The sequence below is a fragment of the Meleagris gallopavo genome, chromosome 3 (genome assembly GCF_000146605.3).
Source record: "Meleagris gallopavo isolate NT-WF06-2002-E0010 breed Aviagen turkey brand Nicholas breeding stock chromosome 3, Turkey_5.1, whole genome shotgun sequence".
Classification (NCBI taxonomy): Eukaryota; Metazoa; Chordata; class Aves; order Galliformes; family Phasianidae; genus Meleagris; species Meleagris gallopavo.
In genome coordinates, this window is record NC_015013.2 from 55,057,313 (window position 1) to 55,074,647 (window position 17,335).

The 17,335-nt window shown below is 35.4% G+C and overlaps 1 protein-coding gene across 3 annotated transcripts in view; it reads right to left on the minus strand.

Moving 5' to 3' along the window:
• Positions 1–6,953: 6,953 nt before the first annotated feature.
• The window catches only part of RB1CC1 (RB1 inducible coiled-coil 1), a 71,968-nt gene continuing 61,586 nt past the window's right edge, over positions 6,954–17,335 (minus strand). For 2 of the 3 annotated variants that reach the window (XM_010708921.3, XM_010708923.3), the window contains 6 exons: positions 16,634–16,685; positions 15,579–15,626; positions 12,562–12,620; positions 11,200–11,336; positions 9,178–9,248; positions 6,954–8,604 (listed from right to left, as the gene is read on the minus strand). In XM_010708921.3, the coding sequence (XP_010707223.1) occupies positions 8,527–8,604; positions 9,178–9,248; positions 11,200–11,336; positions 12,562–12,620; positions 15,579–15,626; positions 16,634–16,685 (445 nt within the window). In that variant the 3' untranslated portion in view covers positions 6,954–8,526. The remainder of the gene's footprint in view (positions 8,605–9,177; positions 9,249–11,199; positions 11,337–12,561; positions 12,621–15,578; positions 15,627–16,633; positions 16,686–17,335) is intronic. The other variant, XM_010708922.3, reaches the window with a different exon arrangement.

The window sequence follows — 17,335 nt, forward strand, 5'->3', positions numbered from 1 at the left end:
AAAGAACTTCCCCCCTGACATCCAACCTAAATCTTCCCTCCCTCAACATAAAAACATTTCCCCTTGTCCTGCAGTTATCAACCCTTTCCAAGAGTTGATTCCCCTCCTCTTTGTAGGCACCCTTTAGGTACTGAAAGGCTGCAATGAGGTCACCTCGCAGTCTTCTTTTCTCCAGGCTGAACAAGTCCAGCTCCCTCAGCCTATCTTCATAGGGGAGGTGCTCCAGTCCCCTGATAATCTTCGTGGCCCTCCTCTGGACCCTCTCCAACAGCTCCCTGTCTTTTCTGTACTGGGGGCTCTAGACCTGGATGCAGAACTCCAGATGGGGCCTCACAAGAGCAGAGTAGAGGAGGACAATCACCTCCCTGTCCCTGCTGGCCACCGCTCTTCTGATGGAGCCCAGGATACCATTTGCTTTCTGAGCTGCAAAAGCACACTGCTGGCTCATGTTAAGCTTTTCACCCATCAAGACTCCCCGGTCTTTCTCCGCAGGGCTGCTCTCAGTCTGTATGGATGCCTGGGATTCCTCCGGTCCAAGTGCAAAACTCTGCACTTTGCTGTGTTGAACCTCATCATGTTCACCCGGGCCCACCTTTGCAGTCTCTTGAGGTCCCTCTGAATGGCATCCCTTCCTTCCACAGTGTCAACCGCACCACTCAGCTTGGTGTTGTCAGCAAACTTGTTGAGGGTGCACTCGATTCCATCATCGATGTCACTGATAAAGATGTTAAAGAGCACCGGTCCCAAGACTGACCCCTGGGGGATGCTGCTCATTACCGGCCTCCACCTGGACACAGAGCCATTGATGACCTCACTCTGTCTGCGGCCTTTCAACCAGTTTCTTATCCATCGAGTGGTCCATCCATCAAATCCACACCCCTCCAATTTGGAGATAAGGATGCAGTGGGGGACCATATCAAAGGCTTTGCTCAAGTCCAGGTAAATGACATCGGTCGCCTTCCCCTTGTCCACTAATGCCGTCACTCCATCATAAAAGACCACCAGATTGGTTAAGCATGACCTTCCCCTGGTGAAGCCATGCTGGCTGTGTCAGTTCACATGCTATCTGGCACCACCCTGCTCCCTTCTGTTCTTCCATAGTTCAGTACTTTGGGAAGCAGATGATAAAATCTTCTTAAGGAAAAAAATAACAAAAACAAAACAAATCTATATATTCTCCCACAGTAATCTCATGATTTCCCATTTTCATTATCAACAAGGAAAGGAATTAGGGTTAAACACGCAAAGGAAAATGGAAAACTCACAAATGGGAGGAGAGAAAAAAAGATGCAGACAGCCCCAGGTTGTAAGGCTCAGCCTGTGCGAAACATGGACCTGGAGAAACATCTCAGCCAAGATCCTTCTTCCCATCTATCAAGATATTATACAGAGAGTGGAATTACAGGTAACCACTAATGCTAAACATCAGTGAAATGTGTATATATATAAGCAGGAGATGTGTTAACTTACAAGTCAAAAGTAGAACTTAATAGAAAGACAGGAAATAAAGACTATTTGAAGTACTGCCTTGTATGAAATTAGGATGGTTTTTTTTTTTTGGTTGTTTGTTCGTTTTATGTCCTACTTCAAAACATGCAACTTCTAAAAAGCAGGACTGGAGGATGTCAATAGAAAAGTCTAATCTTATATCAGACAGAAACAGGCGGTGGGAATTACCAGTTTCACATCATAGCCATCCAGAAACATCACACACATGGAGCTACCCACACACCGTATTGCTGTAACTTCTATAGAAACACAGATCAGAAGCAGGGCATGAAAAAAAACTTGGGCTTACTGCCTTATGCCCATTTTCTAAAGGATGAAACACAGCAAAAAGAAAGCAATTAATTTCACTGTAGCTGTTAACATATTGTTTATTGTGTGCTTTTATTGTTCACAAGCATACACAAAAAGTGTCTAAGAAGCAGAGAAGGAACTATCCTGAATACATAATTGCCTTCAGTTTAGTAAGAGATAATCTTGTGGTTTTTTTTTTGTTGTTGTTTTTGTTTTTTAAACTCTGGTTTTTAAAATAAAAAGCATCTTTTTTTTTTCTAAATAAATAGATTTAAACATAACTTAAGTAAAAAAAATTGTATGAGACTAATACCTTGCTTTGTCTCTTTCCATTGAAATAATCCACGGATTTTATGTTATAAAAGACTCTGGGATTGCCAGGACACACTTGAAATAATAACTTACTGAGAGCCATTGTATGCTTCAAAAACTTAATCATCCTCCTTTGCACTTGAATTCCAGCACATTATTATTATTTTCCATTCTGAATGTGAACATACCTACCTAACCAAATATTCTGCCTTTCATATTGTAATCACATGCTTGTTTTAAAAGGATCAACTATGCACATAGAAATAAGTGCTACTATTGCTCTTTCATTTACCTAACAACCGTGATCTTAAACAAAAATACTCTCTCAGAAAGAACCCAAAGAAGGCAATGCAACAGAGACAGACACTGTCCTGTGGGAACTGTTAATTCATTGTAAGAAGCTAAAAGTGTGAACATTCATTTCTGCAGGTGTATTAAAGATAGATGAATGGCACAACTACAGGTGGTTGGGACTCTGGCAGTTGGAAGTAAAAGAATAACATTTTTTTTTCCTTCAGGTTCATGAACCATTATTCTCTCTCTTGCAGCACCACACTTTGTAAGAAAAGACAAACTTTAAACGCTGTCCTGAACTTTTATTGGAGAACGTGTCAAGAGCAACTTCACCACCTATTCTACAGACTGCCATCCTGAACCACTTGCTGCATTCAGTTAAAGGATTAAATTTGAAGTATAATAAATTATTACTTTTTCCCCTCCCACTATAGGCCAATGAACTAAAATATTTTGTACAACAGTCTGAGGCAAATGGCATTGTCCCAAAGGTCCCAGCTGTAGATCCTGCATCATGAGCACGGTCAAGCCCAAAAACAATTCAGCTTCCAGGATGGCCTGCTGTTCACAGCTTGTACTCAAATACTGCTCCCTCCTATGTTCCTTTCAGTTGCCTTAGTGTTTTTCCAAAGAGCTTACGATGACAGGGTTCGGAGGTTTAAAGAATCATGTGGAATGGAGCATTTTGACAGAACAACTATTCAACACAGTACTACTGGAAGAAATACGATAATTTCAGAATGAAGCAGGCAACTTCAGCATCAGACTATTAACCTTCTCTGAAGACCTATCAAAAAAATCACCTGTACATTCCCTTCCTATCTCCCAGTTTGATCAGCAGGTCCTTGTTCAGCCATACTAGTTTCCTACCACCTCTGCCTGATTTCATGCACTGGTGGATGGAGAGCTCTTGTGCTACGAGGTATTCTTAAAGAGTTCCCAGTTCTGCTCTGTTCTTTTGTCCCTAAGGACAGGGGACCTCATCCAATAATTCCTGAGCTATAAGTTCACACTTCTGAAGTTCCTGGCCCTAACTCCGCTCTTTGCCAGACTGCTTCCAAACTTTTCCAAACTTAACCTCTTTAATGATCTCCTCTACATTGGTGAGTACCAGGTACAACAGTAGTGCTTCACCTCTTGTTGTCTAATGCCTGGACCAGAAAGTTATCCACAGTATACTCCGGATGTTTCCAGGAGAACAGCTTCTGCTTAAATGTCCACTAGATCACCTATGATCATCCTTGATATTTTTTTCTGTGGTGGTTATTGAATAGCTTAACTCCACAGAACAGAACTTTTCTGGTAATAGAAACACATTCTACTTCTCCACCTACAGTACAAAAATCTTGGATTTTTTTTGCATTTTTCTAGACTTCTAATACTTCCCATACAGGTAAACCAGACCAAAATATTGCAGTTTTGGCAAGCATTTGTGAAACGTGTGTAGATCACATAGATCGCATGTAGAAGTGTGGGGGCAGGAACAGAATTTCTTACTCTACATGAATGACTTGACAAGGCTTCTCCACTAACATCTTGGTGAACTTCACAAGTTTAGTTCAAGACAGGAATTTAGTCTAAACGTTCTTTTTAGTACAAGAGACAATTAAAGTGGTCCACTGGGAAAAGTCTCAAGATAAATACGTAGAAAAACAAATTTAAATCCAAAAAGAAAAAGCTGAGGAAAGAAAAGCAAGGCTGCAGCCCATGATCAATTCCACAGAATTAAGATAAAAATATGGAGAAACTATTCAGCAGTGCAGCAATAAGCCATAAATTCAAAACTTGAAGCATTCTATTACAACTATGAAAATGAGTATAAATTAATATATAAAACAAAAATACAGTGTATTTGCTGGGGACAGCCACAGAAATAACAGTAATTTAGTTGTAATCTCCAATCCTTTAGTGAAAAAGTCCTTGCAATTGTGCCTGAGCAGGCACCCAGACAAGCTGACCTTGAGAGATCACTTCCAACCTCAACTGTTCAGTGATTCTGAGACCACTTGAGCACGTCAACGTTGAACCGAATTCTTCGCCAGTAGCTACTTAGAACACAGGACCAGACTTTCCAGTACTTCTCAGTATTATATATGGATGTTGTTAATACAAGTGATTTAATTACAGTGAGTGCTAAAGGAAGTAACTGTTTAACATTTATAATTTATCATCACTTTAGGACTGCAGAATGGCTTGTAAAGTGATATTTAAGACACCGTGATCTTAAAACACAGCACTGAGGCAGCTTACTGAAGTCTAATAGTCAAATGTAGCTTGAAAAGGCAACAATCGCTGAGCTATGAATGCTCCATTTCTAACATTAATCATTTTACTCCAAGGAAAAATAATTTTCTGAACGACAACTTATCAGTGAAAAACTGACAGGACTAAGTAAGAACTATGAAGTGTTTTTCAATTTTTACTGTTTATAGCCAATGGGATTTCCAGCTAAAACTCCACAAAACAAGAAGGGGTGGAATACTGGGTCACGGAGAAGATCTCATACTGCAGAACAGCACCAAATAGTTTTGCAAAGGGCTGACTTCCCAGTCTTGCTACACAACATATGTAGTGGCAGCTATATTTAGGGAAACACAAACACATATACTTCAGCATATACTAAACCAGTCTTACTCGCAGACCATAACAAGATTCAAAAGAACCACAACTGAATTCTTACCAGCACAAGCACCAGACTGAGATCTGCTGCAGCAAAGCTGAACAAAAGGCCACATAGTTTTCAGAGTACTTCCAAGAACAGTAAAAAGAGCCCTTTTAAATCATCACACCCTTTCATCCTTTTTGTTTTGGTCTAAAGCATAGGGTTTGCTTTCAATCAGCTTTCTCCACCACCCATGTTATTTTGCACTTCAAAATATTGCTGCTGTTGTCTGAAATAGGACTTATGGAATAAAAATACCAAAGCTCAAAAAAAAAGAAACCTCTCCTTCTTTTTTTTTTTTTAAACCAATATATTTTCAACAAAATAGAATTAGAAAAATCTCTGATGATCTAACTTATTCTCAGAATTCCCCCCAACTTTGTGAATACGCTGTTCCTCCTCCAAGTTATCTAGCTATATACAAAGTTTTATTATGGAGCAAGACGAGACACATAGGTGGTGCATAACAAGCATAGTTTCAAGAACCAGTAAGGCTGTGACATACAAAAAATATGTAAACTAAATTTTTTTCAATGACTGTTCAGAATCATTACTGAATATGTTAGGAGTTTGTTTGACAGAATTTCCATTTCGAATATACATAAAGATTATAAGATGAAACACATGACAAATATTCCTCAAAACCAATGCCATTGCTTGGTTTTTTGGTTATTTATAATTTGTAAGTATGATGTCATGAAAGAATAACAGATATATCCTGGTATTCTCTTAAGTGGCATATATCAGCGGGGAAGGACTTTTTCTTCCCTCGTGGTTTGCATTATAGCACTTTATTTTAATCAAGGTATTCAGCTGCCTCACAAGTTCATGTTCATAAACTGCTTGTTATATAAATGTCAGTCATGTTTTTGTCTATGTTAAGACACAAATCAGAAGGGAATCAAGCCAAGTTTCAAAGTATCATATATCACTACTGCTACTGTCCATATAAAAGTTTAAATATGTACATATATTTTAATCCAGGCAGCAAAAAAATGGTTTATTTCATATTTTAAATTCTCAGCATGGAGTTCTGCACTGACCTCACTTCTGCACTCACAAATACGATCCCAAACCCGCAATGACCTTCTTCATGACACAGAGTAGCAAGACACAGAGGATTTTTGAGATTAGACTACAAGAAACATAATTTAACTTTTGTATCCTCTAAAAGGAATACTGACTGTTTGTAGATGCATAGTTCTATGGGGCCATAATCAAAGCAGCAGTTTTCTCCAACCTACAACTTTACAGACACATCCTCTTCCCCGTGAAGAATGAACTTGGGGAGTTAACTTTGAAGTATGATATTCAATGATGGCAGCACGGGGCTTTAATTTACAGCGCAGGATTGCATACAGTTGTGCAGATCCATTGCTGCTGCTCCAGAAATAACTGTCCTCCCAGGAATGGAAGGACCTCGTGGTCCTAGTGGCTTTTGGGTACCTGGAAGACAAGTACGCTCAAAGCAGTAGGGAGACTGCCTCAGGTAGAAAAACTTTTGTCAATGATGTAAAATATATTTGCGCAAGTGAACATGTAGCATATAAAGAAAAAAAGAATGAATAGTGCTACACATGACTTTCTTAAACTCAACTGACGAAAGGAATGAGGCTGCATACAAATTCCAAACAGAACTGAATTCCTGTCAATTTGAAAGTAAAGTATTCAGTGAAAATAATGCATCATATGTTTTTTGTTTTTTTTTTTTTTTGCTTTGTATTATAGATAGATGTTATTTACATAGCTGGCACTGGATAAACTCCAACAATGGCAATATTGTTCCCGAAGTACAGGATGCTTTCTGCTAAGTAACTTTAAAAAAGTTAATACATCAACTAATAAATTTAAGAAACAGATAAGAATGCAACATGACAAAATAACATCCTATTTTCCAGAGATCAACTGTCTCAGTTTTATTTTAATCAGAGATGAGATACAATTCCAAGTCTATGCATTTCACAACTTAAAACATCTGAAGAAACTTGAAATACCTCTTTTTTTTTAAGTAAAGCATATACAGGAGTTTCAGGGTACTCAAGTCAACAGGTTAGTCTATGGGAATATTATTTGCAACGTATGGGCAAAAGCATTGACGTTTTCTGTTTGATAATTTCTTTACCTTGCTCTTCCCCCTCTCTACACCTCCTCAAGACAAACCAGTTACATGATTTTATCCACTAAGTTCTAGACATAAACTTATTACTGAACCAAGAATTTCACTTTCAACTAGTTACTTATGGTATATCTTTTCATAGTGTTATTAAAAATAAAATGAAATAAATAAATAACTACATTTCAAAAAAAGTCACCTGTCAGTTTGAATTGCTGAAAAAAAATATTTCTACTGAAATTCTTTTTATTATTACAAGGTAATTCTTCTAATTACTGAATGTTATTGAACATGAACTGGAGAAAACAGTTATTTCTATATAACGAAACTTTGCTCAAGTAAGCAGAGAAAAGCTACAGCAGATTAATATAAAATAAACATTATAGAAAGTTAATATTTAAAAGGCACACAAATGCTTCAAACACATACAGTTTCAAATCTTTATTGTTTTAAAATTCTACATGTCTTTTACAATTACAATAATTTGTTACTTAAATGACTCTTGTATGGTTAATGTACAATGAGTTTTTTCCTGAAACTCAACCATGAAATACAATTTCATCAATATGATTTTTCTAAATAGATTAATACAAGATTTCTGGTTTGTCAGGAAGAACAAGTGCTTCACTTTGAACTAACAGCACAGGTGTCTTCCCTTCAGAATCTGTGATCAATCCATTGAAAGTGCTTTTGAAGATTGCAGATCTAACTGTGACTGATTTTAAAAATCAGTCCATCAAATTACAAGGGTTTTTTTTGTTGTTTTTTTGTTTCTTTTTTTTTTAATAACATTAAAGAGCATTTTCATGTAATGAAACAAGTTGCAGTAGTTATTTTTATTCATCTACTGAGGCAAACTCATGTTGAAGAAAAATTATATGATTATCTGCATGCAATGAACACTCCTCTTTAAATAGTTGATGAATTTACATATAAAGAATCTGTTAAAGAGTGCAAGTACTTTGATAATGATTTCACAAAAGGACATATGCTGGTAATAATGGTAACTAACACTTAACACCTAAATACAAGCTAATGTATATTTAACAGGCAATTAACATGGCTGACAAACCATGTTGCATGTGGTTGCCCTTTGAGAAAATGAACGCTTTTGGTCCACACTCCTAAAGTTATCAGGGTAAAAAATTGGAACAGTTAGGGCCAGAGACTTCGATGCAACTCTTGTTTCTAAAATGTGACCTGTTAAAAAGTAAAAGCAGTACATCAGTGAAGTATCTTGTCACGTGAACTCAGTATAAAAACATGGCCTGGTATTTGGAGCGATGAATGAGCACTGAAGGACAAGTCAAAAAAGAATGGAGACAGAACGGACTGAAATTCTGTGTTATACTTTCTTGTTCCACGGTACTGCTTTCACTCTGTAGAATTTTGTACCCAGAGGAACTTTAAATCTGTTTTGAGCCTATAAAAACCAAAAAGAAAAACAAAACAAATCACATTAGAAATGTAATCAGAAGCCGATTCCTCTGATTAATATATTTTTAAGCAAAAATAGACTCCCATCCTTCCAAGTTTGGCAGACTCAAGAGAGTCTGGCAAAGTTCCTCCCTACTTCCTCATACTAAATGATTTCTACATCTGAGCCTTCGATGATGCCTCATTATTTTCCCCTGTTGCTTAAAGGTACCAACATTTTTCTAGGAATCAAAGCTAACTTAATTTTTTTTTGCAGTCACTGAAATATGTTTGCACAGGTTAATCAGAAATATTCAGGAGGATCCATAGAAAGCAAAGTTTTCTCACACAGGCAGCTTTTCCAGGGGCAATCCTACCCAAGACATTTGCTCACTTCCTCTTTTTTCTAGTTCCCCTTCTCTTGGTATTCAATGACTTGAAGAATAGAGCAGGAATGGCAGAACTTTGGACAATTTTCATCCTGAAGAGCTCTCATTCATTACTCTAATATTTTTAGAAAGAATCTGGTTTTCTTCTCTATTAATTTAATCAGATGATGTTTCTACTTCCATTTCCTTACCTTTTTTGCCTGGCAATATTCCTTTTCCATCACTTTTCCCAGCACCCAAGGTCTCCTAGATGCACCTGAAGCTAAAGAGATAATATATTTATTATTATGGATACTCAACTACAGATAACAGAATATTACACTAACTATGGTTAAAGACCATAACCTTGAAAGCTTAAGTTGAAACAAAAACAAGTTTTGTCTTATTTTTTTTTTTTTAAACAGTCACAGAAATTAAACAAGTGCAAAGACGTAAAAAGCAAGGTAGCTCGAATTTTCAAATGAAAAAATGCTTTCTGTGATTTTGTTTGAGTATTAGAAAAAACAAAAGCAAGTCAAAACTTTATAGTTTCAATTAAGGGCTGAAAATTATTGTAGCCTGATCTTTGGGTCTGATTTAAGTTATTTCTTGATGTATTTCAACAGATTGAAAGTCTCCATGCAAAACTTTCAGCTTGTATAAATTTCTGTAACAGTGAGGAAATATTTATTTCTCTTCTATTCTACAAAACATTGTCTATTTAACTGCTTTGTTCTTCTCAAAGCATCAATGATCAATGGCATGGATACAGCATCAAAAACAGATTGAAGGAACAGCGCAAATATACAGTGCATCATCAGTGCTCCTCTAAGCATGACTATGAAAAACTGTTAGAATTAGTACCAAAGTTCCTTTTGATGTATGCTCTTAACATATTTTTGCAACAAAAATATGGAGCATGGTGGGCTGGGAAGGTTTGCAAGACATACGTCAGGTATGATAGTTTAAAAACATTTATATGAATCTATTTCTTTTAGTACAATACACTAAACATTCTGCTACTTTTCCTCATTTCAAAGAGATTAATGCTTCAATTTCATAAAGTTTACATAGCTACCAAAAACAGCTGACAAATAATGTAAATATTAAAGGGGGGGAAGGAAATGCACCACCAGTTTCAGTGGCAACATAAGCAAAACATACAGAAACTATTCTCTGAAGAATAATGGGTCCTAATAAATACAATTGGATATGATGGAAAAATTTTATCAGCAAAAACATAGCTTGCAAATCCCTCTATACTAGAGATAGAATTTAATTTCAGACATATATATGGAATTTAGAAATTTAAATACAAAGAGAACAAATTTTATCCAAAGACAACCTTTAAAGAATATCATGAAGACAGGTATTAAAAATAAGAACTGAGCATGCATAGTTTGAAAATAAATGTTACAATGAATTTTATGTTTGCTTTTGTCAAAATTTAAATCTACATAAAAATAGGCCAGAGACATATACAGCTGTACATAATTATTGCTGATTCTAAATAGTTAAGCACCTATTCACAATAGGAAGGTTGTCCATAGATAATCAAAAAGTTGGAGAACCTGCTCTATGAGGAAAGGCTAAAGCAGTCAGGTCTTTTCATCCTAGAAAACAAAAGGCTTAGAAGGATCTCATCACAGCATTCTAGTACTAAATAGGCAGTTGCAAAGAGGACAGAGGATCTCTTCACAAGCAGCTACATAGGGAAGACAATGTGCAACAGGTACAGACTGCACTTAGAGGCTCTGAAGCTTTTGGAACTACTTTTTACAGTGAGAAGGGTCAATTACTCAGGGATGTTGAATAATTCCCTATCACTGGAGGTTTTCAAGATGCAATTGGACAGAGTGCTAGATAATCTTATCCAGGCTCTGTTTTCCTATAAAAGGTTAGACCTGATGATTTTCTGAGGTTCATTCTAACTTGAGCTGTTCTAAGATTTTATGTTTACATATACTGGCTGTGGATAAAATTGGCATTTATTACAGCTTACTTTAAAAGATGCAGACATTTCCTCCTATTTTTCATAGCTAGATCTAAAATGTTCTGTACTGAATATCATTTAATAGCAAATAGCGGAAGCTACAAAGATAACTAATAGCTAACTATATTACATGCTTTTTATGTTTACCACAAATGTTTCTATAATATCATTTACTATCAGAATATCATTTAAGAGTGTTAACTTGGAAGAAGACAAAAATTGAAAGCAATCTGACACTTACCACACTCACCTGGTTTGAGGTCCAGTGCAGCAAGAGACTCAGAGTGCAAGAAATACAAGGTTGGACTAACAGTAAATAATACGTAGTTGTCATGTCGTTCATCTAAGATTATGAGAACCAAATCGCCAACCTGAAAACTAAAGAAATAAAGGAATTTAGCTAAAACAGCATGAAAGTTAAAGACAACATAAATTACACAAAACATTTCTACACAATGCCCAAGATGAGACTTATGTACAGCAGCACATAATTTTCTGCTTGTCAACTCGTTCATATTTTGTATTTTGTGGAAACACCAGAAAAAAAATGTAACTAAGTATGTTTTGGAAATGTTTTCCTATATCCATACCCCATTTTTTTTTTTCCCTGAAAGAACTGACAACTTTACTTTAAAACATGAACAGGAATATCTAGAAGAATACTAAGGTCTATTTATACTGATCTTTATTCACCAATACTAATGATGATGATAATGGTGCCACAATATTATTACTGTAAATCTACAACAGTTGCTGATTTGATCACAAAAATACAGCAAAGCATTTATGTAGGTACCTAGTATTAAAATTTCAAGCATAAGGAAGGGACAGAATATTTGTCAGACTTTGATCAAAAGGTTAAAAAAGAAACACTTTGGTGACTGTCTTTACATAAAAAGTTTTTAAAAATCTTTCTTCTAACACCATGATAACACAGGAAGCTACAAAATTCTTATGACAAGTTTCAGTAACAATTCAGACTTTTTCAGCCTCCAATTTTCTGTTTCACCATGCAAATGTGCTTGAAGTAATTTAATTATCCATGAATGAAATGAAGTTTAAAATAGCTACAAATTACGCATTAAACTACGAGAGCAATCCAGTAAAAAATACTGATACTATTCTTAAACTGGGGGAGAAATTAGCAAAGAAAGGGGAAATCTCTCTTCATAAACAGAGAGTGGAGGTATCTACTCAGGGATAAATAAGTAAATATAGAGAGAAATCTAGCTCATACTCTAGACTGTGACCTTTCAGATTAAATAAGCAGTACTACAGGCTTTACACAGTACTCGCCTTACAAATAATGTAAAGAACGGAAAAAAAAAACAAAACAATTAAAAAAAGTTAAAAAAAATATGAAGAAAGCCAACTTCACCAAATCAAAAATGCTTTTCTTTTTTTAAAAGGAAAAATAAATGTTTAATGTTTTATTGAAGCTGAACTAGGATTGTTCAATAACTAACATGTGAACTATCGAGATGGTCTATACATCTTTTCATCACAAAGAAAGAACTAAAGAACTGTTACACTCTTTACTTACACAGTTATTACTGAAAGCACAATCATCTGTTCATAGGGAAATCGTTAAACAAGTACTTACTCTCTAATTGCTATTTTTTCAGAATGTCTTGAGGATACTGATGACATGCTCTGGGACATCTGTATAAAAAAAACAAAAGAAAAGCTACAAAGGACTGGCAAGCTACGATGAAGTGTAAATTTAAGGTAACTATGCTTAAGATAAATTACTCATTACAGATTTCAAACCCTGTCTGTTCTTGCAGATCAGTTCACCTAAGAAAACTGCATACATTTCTGCCATTTTGTTCTGTAGCAGCTTTTTTTTTTTGTTAATAACTACCTTTGATTACAAAACAGCTGATATCTCCTTTATCATTTAACACTAAGAAGTGCTTTCCAGATCAGTGTTACTGAAGATATTTTCTGAGTATACAGAAGAAATATAGCTATGCACTCTAACACAGATGCCTTTGGCATTCTAAGGAATCAGATGGTAATACACTGGAAGTTAAACTACTTTACTGCAAATAAACTTCAGACATTGAACTCAATATATGGTCTTAGTTTTACTGAGGGCTGTCACACAATCTGAAGTTTATTATGCTAAATTAAAGTGAGCCTCCCTGGAAAAAAACTGTGGCCAAAAAGACAAAGCAAAAGCCTAATTCTGCAAGTTTTTGCATGTAATTCTCATCTCCTATATATAAAATAAGTCTTGATATCATTTTGAAGCCTATTCACAGATTATTTTCTTCACTTCAAACACCCTTTTTAAGAAAATTAGTTCAGACTGAACACAGTCCCACACAAAAAGCTCTTGACATTTAATGACCCTTTCAGACGTTTCCTTTATGCATTCCAACTCCAGATTTTCTTTTTTAGACAACATTTTAGTCATTCATACTGTACTTTTTTTATTATTAAGAAACGCTGCAGCTAACATGGAAGTTTTCAACTGCATATAACTTGTTCATGGACTTGCTTTAGACTTTGTGGAATAGCTTGGGCTAGAAGGGTCCTTAAAGTCCATCCAGTTCCAATCCCCACTTGTGGGCAGGGCTGCCCCCCACAGACTAAGGCTGCCCAGGGCAGGCCCCATTCAGCCTGGCTCTGAAGCTGGGCACCCAGAGCTTTTCTGTGCAGCTTCTAAGTAAACATTTTTTTCCTAACATCTCACCTATATTTCCCCTCATTTATTATAGCCATTCCTCCCTGTTCTATTGCTATTAGTGTAGAAAGTTATTTCCCCCTCCTGTTTGTAAGTACTGGAAGGCCACAATGAGGTCTCCCAGGAACCTCCTCTTCTGTAAGTCTTAACATCTGAAGTTTTTGTTTTAAAAAAACTGGACTAAGCATTAATTTAAAATGCAAGCCAGCTTGATTTTTGTTTTTTTATTAATTTCTAACTAAGAAAAAGCACAAAATATTATCTCCATTAGAACTTGTTACAGCTTGAGAATATTCTATGCTTAGTGTGCTAATACAGCCTAATAAAAAAGTTCCTTTTTTCAGTAACTCAAAATAAATCCTTTAAGTACATCCCTATCATTAAAAGCTCCATTTTCTTCTTTACTGCTTACAAAGATAACTCGCACATTTTTTCTACAAAATCTAATGGGCTGAAAAGGTTTTTTTTCTGTAGAAAATCTTCTGGGTTCCTTATTTGAAGTAGCTAAATTTCAAAAATGTATGGTAAAGTGGGTAGGAAAAAAGAGGAGGAGGAGACTATAAAATACTTTATTTACAAAACAGCTAAGTTATGTGTAAGGAATCGAAAGTATATGTTCTCATGTCCATTTGATTTTGAAAATGATTCTGAATTGGTTTATACACCAGTAAGTTGCTAATCTCCCCCACATAGCTTGTTATTAATTATGGTAACAGTAACACCAGAATTCCTTCAATTTAATTTTATTCTGAGTTGAGAAGAGCTCCAGAATTTAATTCAGAAAAATCTACACAGAGCCTTGGCATACTGTTCACCATGTTTCAGAATATAAAGTATGCTGTAAAAGGTGTTGCAATCTTTTCTTTATGACCTTTGCTAGCAGTGTGATTAAGGACAGGTTTTAACATGGAATGGAAAGATTTTGGAAAAAAAAAAAAGCAATTTCATACCTGAACATGTAACAGAAATAAGCTCTAAAGCAAATTTCAATCTTATCCCAAACAGAAGACTGTCAGGATCTCCAACTTAACTGGAAAAAAAATATTCTTACTACGAAATGAAACTTCACCTGAGAACTAAGGTACTAGTTCCTAGTAAATTACTAGATACCATTTATCACTTTAAGGGAAGGGGAGATATCCATGGCCAGTCCAACCAGTATACTGCTAAGAAAAACCATCTGTTTCCCCATATGCAAAGTAATTTTTTTTTTTTTTTAAGCTTAAGGTTAGCAAGGTTAAGTTGTGGGTAAATAAATAGAGAAGGATTCATAACTCATGAATTAAAATAACTATCAGCATACTCACTATTCTTCCTTATGCACTGACTTCAGTGTTAAAAATGACGACTTGAGTATTTTCAGTAGCTAAGCAGAATTGAAGTTTCACATTTGACAAAAATACAAGTGCAAGTTAAAGGGCCTCAGAATATTCTGGATGCTTTATTATGATTATTACATTTTTGGCTTGTAACTTAGAAATACTTTTTATCAGAAAAGTGACAGACAATAGTATTGATTTTAATATGCTGCATCCATATTCTGAAAATTGAAGAAACCTCTGAAATGCTAACTTCAAGAAAAAATTTCCCAAAAATAATTTCTAAGTTAGCTAGCACTCCTTATATACAGTCATATAATGCAATCTTGTAAACTGACTTTCAATCTACTCGAAAAACCTGAGCAATAGTGCCACTGGAATTTACTCCTCCCACATCAAGTATGGATAGTCTGTTCTCTTTGGGAAGAGGTCTCTCCAATCTTATTCATTGTTTACATAAGAAAACTTAAATAGAGTTAACTCTGAAAGATTATCAGATCATAAATTTGCCATTGCATTAAAAACACATTCATAGATTTTAACAAATTTAACATTTGTGATTTTTTTTTTGAATTTTTATAACAGTTAAAACATGTGTTGCACACTTACCAATCTTTGATTTAATCTCTTATTCTCCTCTTCTTTCAACTGCAAAGTCTGAGAGAAAAACTTACCTGATTAGTTAATTAATACAACTTATACAGTATAAAAATCTTAAATAGTGTTAATATGACCAGAGACAGAATTCTTGCACAATACACATACTATAGTTTTAAAATAGAATCAAAATATAATTCAAACAAAGACCTATACAAAGTTTGAAGGACAGTAATCACCATTGCTACACCAACTGCCAAATTATGTTCATCTGCATAGTTTTTCTCCTTAACTTGAAAAACATTTCACTGATAGCACAGCAACAGAAAAATAATTACTATTTGTAGCTGCCAGATACAAACCATGACAGATCATTTGCAAACAGATGACAGAATCAAACATGCAAGTGCTAATAGTTAGAAATATCCAGTCATTTGCATTATGTGGTTCAATATTCAATTTCTCCTGCTAATCTCAGTCTTCAAGAGAACCTATAAACCTGAAAGCTAAGAACTGAAACTGAGGGGTTGGGGGTGCAGATGAGGTGGAAGCAGGGGCATCTAGGTATAAACTTAAAATCCCAGCCTGCAGATTAATTAAATAACTTCAGAATACTGATAACATAACACATTCAAAACAGGTGTTATTTTGCTTCTTAAGAAAGCAAAATTGTCAAGGCTATAACGCATCCCTAAAACGATTAAAGTCTAAGATATCTGTTTCTCAAAGATACAAGTAAATCAATCTTCATTCCTGACCAATTGGTTCAGATGCTTTGATTTGAAAAAGTTATGATTCTTTTTCCCCACCCAGTGAAGAATTCCCTAGATTAATGATCTGTCACTTATAAAAGCATTACACCTGATGCATTTGTATGGAAGTTCACATGAATAAGGTGAATTGAGCTAGTCCTAGTATAGATAGAGTGCACTAATACCCATTTTGAATAGCTTCAGTTACACTGAAATTAGTACAACCAAAAACCAAATATGCTATATTGCACCAGAGCACGTAACCAATATATTTACAGTAATTAGCTGCAACATTTAATCTCACAATCTACTCACTCTTTCTAACAACATGATCCTCTGTTTTTCTTCAGACATGTGGATATTTTCACTAAAATAGAAAGAAGACAACAGATACGTTAGAAGTAATTTTCCCCCCTCCACACTCACACACAAAAATGTTTCTTTTTCTTTCCCCTTCTCACTTACAGGTGAATGCCATCATTCTGCTAGCAGAACGGAATTCACAGAATATTTTGGATCCTGGCATTCTATCACATGTAGACAAGGCATATATTCAGGAAAAGAAAGGATCAGTAAAGTAGCAAATAAAAGGGAGGAAAAAACAAAAATACAGTGCAGAAAGAATCAGGACTGACAGAATCTTATATACGTACTCCAGAATAGCTTTCTTTTTCAATCCAGTGAATTTTCAGCCATTGATAAATAACTTACAAAGTTGCATAGAGCCATTTCTGCATATTTTGCATAACTTTCAAAATGTTAGTATGAAAACTACAGGCCTTCGGCAGCTAACCTTTGGTACAGCAGTTCAGCTTCACAATGCTGTATTTCCCTAATCTTGCCAGTTTAAATGCCCTGTGCTTTGGAAATACCAGGTAGAGAAAGACCAATATGAATACTGTGTTGCTAACTGTGCATATCTCTGTCCATCTGCAAGATAAAAAGCAGATGGACACAAGATAACACTAACAACTTAATTAGAAGTTCCCTAAGAACAGAGAGTAATTCCTTTTATGT